We start from the raw sequence: 6,234 nt of genomic DNA, 5'->3' as shown, positions 1-6,234 counted from the left end.
TTTTCTTAGTCCTGAGTTCTAGTTTGATTGCACTGTGGTCTGAGAGACAGTTTGTTATAATTTCTGTTCTTGTACATTTGCTGAGGAGTGCTTTACTTCCAATTATGTGGTCAATTTTGGAATAAGTGCGATGTGGTGCTGAGAAGAATGCATATTCTGTTGATTTGGGGTGGAGAGTTCTGTGGATGTGACGGAGATTTTGAAGCAGCCATCATGATACCGCTTCCGTGAGCAGTTACAAACACTTAGGGAATACATAAAAAATAAAATATCTCAGCAAAGAAATAAAAGATATTAAAAAGAACCAAAGGGCAATTGTAGGACCTGAAAAACACAGTAACCAAAATAAAATACTTACTGGATGGTCTTAATAGTAGATTAGAGACAACAAAAGAAATGATTAGTCAACTCAAAAACAAATCAGTGGAAATTATGAACTCTGAATGACAGAAAAAAACAGACTGAAAAACATGAACTCAGGGACCTGTGAGACAGTAAGACTCGATCTAACGCCAATTCATTGGAATCTGGAGGGGAGAGAGGGTGTAATGCTGAAAAATTATTTGAAGAAATAATGGCCCAAAACTTCTCAAATTTGTCAGGAAGCTGAGCAAACCCTAAACAAGACAAATTTAAAGACATTTACACCAAGACAAATGATAGTCAAACTTACGAAAACTGAAGACCAAAAACAAGCAAACAAAGTTTTCTAAGAGGCTAGAAAGAAACGTTTTACCCATAGGGGAACACCAGTCCAAGTGACAGCACATTGCTCATCTGAAACCATGGAGGCTAGCAGGAAGGGGCACAATATTTTGCTAGTGCTAAAACAAAAGAACTATCAACTATAAATTCTATATCCCGCATATGTATCCTTTAAGAATGAAGGGAAAATAAGACATTCTCAGATAAAGAAAAACTAAAAGAGTGGGTCCCTAACAGACCTACCCTCAAAGAATTACTACCGGAGGTTCTCCAAACAGAAAGAAAATGGTGACAGAAGTCTTGGAACTTCAGGAAGGAAAGGAATGGGTGAAAACACGGATAAATAAATACTTTCTGCTTATGAGTTCTTAAATCATACTTGATGGTTGAAGCAAAAATTATAACATCATTTGATGTAGTGCTCTGTGTAGGTAGAGGAATACTTAGGACAACTATACTTTCAGAGTGGGGAAGCTAAAGATATCTAAATGGAAGTACGTTTTCCACACTTCAAAGTGGTTAAACAGCAATACTAGTTTACTGTGGTTAGTGTGTATATTGTAATACCTAGAGAAACCACTACAGAAACCAGATGAAACAATGTACTTGAAAACACTATAAATAAATCAAAATGAAATTCTAAAGAATATTCAAAGGGGATCAAGAAAGATTGACTAATGGGTACAAGTATACAATCCAATGGAGAAAATAAGACCTAGTGTTCTATAGGATCAGTAGGGAAATTATGGTTTACAATAATGTGTTGTGTATATTTCAAAATAGCTACAAGAGAATACTTTAAATGTTGTAAAAAAAAGAAAAGACTATTTAAGGTGATGGATATCCCAGTTACATTGATTTGATCTTTACAAATTATATGAACTTATTAAATTATCACGTGTACCCTGAAAATATGTATATCTATTATGTATCAATTGAAAAATTTGTTAAAGTAAAAGTATTCAAGTAACCCATAGGAGACCAAGAAAGGAGAAACAGGAACTAAAACAAATGGAACAAATATGACAAATAAAATGGCAGACTTAAGCTCTAACATAGCAATAATTCCTTTAAATTAAAAGATAGATGGCAGAGTGGATAAAAACCCAATTTTATGTTATGTATAGAAAACTCTTTTCAAACATAATGACACAGGTAGATTGTAAGTTAAAAGTTGGGGAAAAAATTTGTAGGACTAGGTATAAAAGGAAGAAAAAAGAAAAGAAAAAAAGTTGAGAGAAGATATATTATGCAAACATTAAATCAGAGAAAAGCAGGAATGACTACATCAGCTAAAGTAGACTTCAGAGCAAAGGAAATTACTAAGGACAAAGAGGGATAGTACAGAATGATAAAAGGAGTCATGAATGAAGAGAATAAGCAAGGAAACTGGCATTTAAAATATATTACCTGTTTGCCTGGGTGCAGTGGCTTACACATGTAATCCCAGCACTCTGGGAGGCCGAGGCGGGTGGATCACTTGAAGTCAGGAGTTTGAGATCAGTCTTGCCAACATGGTGAAACTCCCATCTCTACTAAAAATACAAAAATTAGCTGGATGTGGTGGTCCACACCTGTAGTCACAGCTACTTGGGAGGCTGAGACATGAGAATTGCTTGAACTCTGGAGGTGGAGGCTGCAGTAAGCCAAGATCACACCACTGCACTCCAGTCTGGGCAAGAGTGAGACTCCGTCTCAAAGAAAAAAAAATTCTTTTCCTTGTTGCCAAAATAAGAAAATGCTCACATTTCCCAAGAAATGGAGAAAGAGCGAGGCCGTCTCTTGAGAAAGGCTCAGCTGCTTTATCTGCTGCAGCCTCCTGGCATCAAAGTGGACTCTGTTCGCAGGAGTGTCTGACCACTTGTTGGAACTCCAGCTAACCACATTTTTCGCTCTTCAAATGGCATCTCATCTCCTTTTGATGATGATTATTTTCTAAGTATATTTTGTTTGTAAAACCTAAAAGAGGGTTCAAGAGCTCCTTGTTCTGGTGTTGAGATGGCCTAAGGTCCCCTGGTCAGGTTAAGCCATTGTTGCACCGAGGACAGAGAATAAAGCTACACTGGAAATCCTGGGGGACCTTGTGCTCCCCTGGTCAATGCCTCCTCAAGCCAGGGCCCACCCTCAGCCTGTTTGAGTGGGGATGCTCCTTTGGCTGAATGAAGCTCCCAGTGCTGACCTCCCAGGCCTGGGTCTCCTGCCACATCTCAACACCAGAATCCACTGAGGTCCTGGAAAGCTGATGGAACTCACCTCCTGAAGCACTCACCACCTGGCCCTGCCAGCTCTGATATGGTTTGGCTGTGTCCTCACCCAAAACTCATCTTGAATTATAGTTGCCATATCCCCCATGTGTCACGGGAGGGACGTGGTGAAGATAATTGAATCATGGGGGCGGTTTCCCCCATTCTGTTCTTGTGGTAGTGAATTCTCACAAGATCTGATTGTTTTATAAGGGGCCTCCCCCTTCGTTGGGCACTCACTTTTCTCTCTCCTGCCACCACGTGAAGAAGGGCATGTTTTCTTCCCCTTCTGCCATGATTGTAAGTTTCCTAAGGCCTCCCCAGCCATGATGAACTGTGAGTCAATTAAACCTCTTTTCTTTATAAATTACCCGGTCTTGGGCAGCCCTTTATAGCAGCATGAGAACAGACTAATACAAGCCCCAAAGAGGCAAACCCAGAGGAATAACATTCCTGATCATTCATTCATTCATTCAGTTGTTCCAGATGTTGCAGAAACAACAGTAAACAAAACAAACCCAAATCCTGTTCTCATAGAGTTTACATCCCATGACAAAGGCAATTTAATGAGTAATTATAATCATTCCAGTGATAGGGCAGAGGCAGACAATAAAATAAGTAAAACATGACAGATTTGGCAGTCATAAGAGCTGTGATGAAAAATAAAGCAGGAAAGGATGATCAACAGTGTTGGGGGAGGATTGCACAGTTTTCACTAAGTGGTCAGGGAAGACTTCACTGAGAAGATATGGTTTGAGTAAAGATAAGAGGTCAAAGATAAAAATTGTGTGATTCACTAGGTGTAGTTTATCCCAGGAGGGGCTGACACCCTGAGGCCAGATCGTACTTGGTGAGTTCTAGGAATGGGAAGAAGTTGCTGTAGCTAACAAGGTTTATGGGCGTGTGTGTCTGGGGGTCGGGGAGTCTTGTTGGTGGTGGGCGATGAATGAAAAGTAAGGAAGGATCATGGAAGGCCTTGTGAACATTGTGTCATGGCTTTTTCTCACAGTAAAAGATGGTGCTGTTAAAAGACTTCGAGCAGAGAGATAGGATCAGACATTTTTATAAACATCATGTGGCTGTTGGGGTAAGAACTGGCTATCAAGGGACGTGACTAGAAGCAGAGAGTCCAGCAGGGATGCCCGTGCAGTACTGTAGGCAGGAATCCATGCTAGCCTGGCCCTTGGTTGTGGTAGCAGAGGTGCTGAGAAAAGCAGCTGGATTCTGGATATGACATGAAGGTGTAGCCAACAGGATGCCCAGCAACACTGGATGTGGAGGATGAAAGAAAAGGAGTCGAGAATGACTCTGAAGTTTTTGGAATTGCCAGCAAGATGGATGTAGTTGCCGTAGCTGAGACAGCAAAGGATTGCAGGAGAAGCACTTTAGGTTGGGGACTGCATGGGTGGAGAAGGTGGTGTTTTATGGATGGCATTTAATGCCTTGAAACTAGATGAGACTGAAAGAGTGCAGATGGAGAGAAGAGGTCCAAGGACATTTAAAGGTTAATGATAAGGAGGAACCAGCAAAGGAGACTGAGAAGGAGTAGCCAGATGTCCTGGGAGCCCTGTGTCATACATCATATCTTGGGACCCCTGTGAGGGAGGACGGAGTGGTTGACTGTGTCTAGTGCAACACAAAAGTCACTGGTACCTGAAAGCAGCAGCTGAGAAGGGTAGTGGGAGCAATAGCTCCCTCTGACTGGGTCCAAGAGAAAAGGAAAAAAGAAATTGGAGGCAGTGGGCAAAGCAACTCTTATGAGCAGCTTTACTTTAGAGGAAAGGAGAAAAGTTAAAGTTAGGTGATAGCTAGAGGGATGAGTGGGGCCAAGGGTGATTTTGCTTTTTTAAGATGGGGGAAATTATATATATATGTATGTTAATGTGCCAGAAGGAAGACTATAGTGGGAGGGCCATGGGAAATGCAGGACAGATAATTTCTGGAGTGGATTACTTATGCACAAGTGGGCACTCGACCCCTGCTAAGAGGTATGTTTGTGAGGCAGTCACAGGAGGAAGACTGTGTTCTAAGGGTCAGTGCAGGTGGGAGAGTAGAGGTAGAAGGGAGGCTCTGGAAGATTCCTTCTGGCTTCATCTGTTAAGTCCGTGAACTTGGAGGCAAGGTTATCTCTGAGGATGAGATGGGGCAGGAGGTTAGAGAAGAGAGGGCTATGGAAAGTCACCTTGGAGAGGAGTGAGTGAGATTGTCAGGCAGCATTCAGTCCCCTGGAGACTAGGGACCGTGATAAGGAATGAACCTAAAGAGTGACCAGTGGCACAGTTTGTGTGTTTTTGAGGCACTTTGAGCTACACTAGTGTAGATTTGGAGTAGGGGAGAGAAACAGAGGTAATCTTCCAGGCTCTCCAACACCTGCTGGGGCCAGGGAGTGGCTTCTTGCCTCTCTATCTCAAGTTAGGGCAGAGGCTCCTTAGTTACCTGTGGCTGAGTGGGTCCTGACCTGCTGCCTTGGGTGGGCAGGAAAAAGGAGGAAAATTTCTCCCGTGAGCCCAGGTAGGAGCCAGCAGCATCATGCCTGGAAAAGTCTTGGGTCCTCGTGTGGGTCTTTGGGACTGTAAAGCAGCATTTCTTCTTGCCCAAGAGCATCTTGTTGGCCATGGTTTTGACTGTTCGTGCAGTGTCTTCTTTGAAGTCACTCCCATGTGTCAAGCTCACTTATTGTCTAATCGGTTTTCTCATGGAAGCGAGGCCCCCTTGCCCCTTTCTCATTTTTCTCTCCCGTGTACTTTCAGGTTTGTGGCCTGCAGGTGTCCAGGATGCAGGTGTAAATGGACAGTGTGGCGACATCCTCACCAACAAACGGTTCATGCTTGACATGCTGTATGCCCATAACAGGAAGACTCCGGGTGATGAGGAGAAGGGGGATGGGGAGGCCGGGAGGACCCAGCAGGAGGCAGAGGCGGTAGCCAGCCTTTCTACCAGAATATCCACCCTGCAGGCCAACTCTCAGACCCAGGATGAGAACGTCAGGAGGGTGGACGTCGGCTGTTTGGACAATCGAGGCAGTGTGAAAGCATTTGCTGAGAAATTCAACAGCGGGGACCTTGGGAGAGGTTCCATCTCCCCTGATGCTGAACCCAATGACAAGGTCCCAGAAACAGCGCTGGTGCAGCCAAAGACAGAGTCTGATTACATCTGGGACCAACTCATGGCCAATCCAAGAGAACTCAGAATCCAAGACATGGATTTCACTGACCTGGGGGAGGAGGATGACATTGACGTCCTAGATGTGGACCTAGGTCACAGGGAGGCTCCTGGGCCACCTCCC

General features: G+C 43.5%; 1 protein-coding gene across 1 annotated transcript in view; it reads left to right on the top strand.

Annotated features, from left to right (window-relative positions):
* Positions 1–6,234, top strand: part of FHOD3 (formin homology 2 domain containing 3) — a 432,873-nt gene that overhangs the window by 366,315 nt on the left and 60,324 nt on the right. The window contains 1 exon segment of the mRNA XM_017873931.1: positions 5,699–6,233. Within this exon segment, the coding sequence (XP_017729420.1) occupies positions 5,699–6,233 (535 nt within the window).

Source organism: Rhinopithecus bieti, unplaced genomic scaffold, assembly GCF_001698545.2.
Source record: "Rhinopithecus bieti isolate Rb0 unplaced genomic scaffold, ASM169854v2 scaffold_5260, whole genome shotgun sequence".
Classification (NCBI taxonomy): domain Eukaryota; kingdom Metazoa; phylum Chordata; class Mammalia; order Primates; family Cercopithecidae; genus Rhinopithecus; species Rhinopithecus bieti.
The sequence above is the reverse complement of the archived record's forward strand: the minus strand, read 5'-3'. Positions and strand labels throughout refer to the sequence as shown.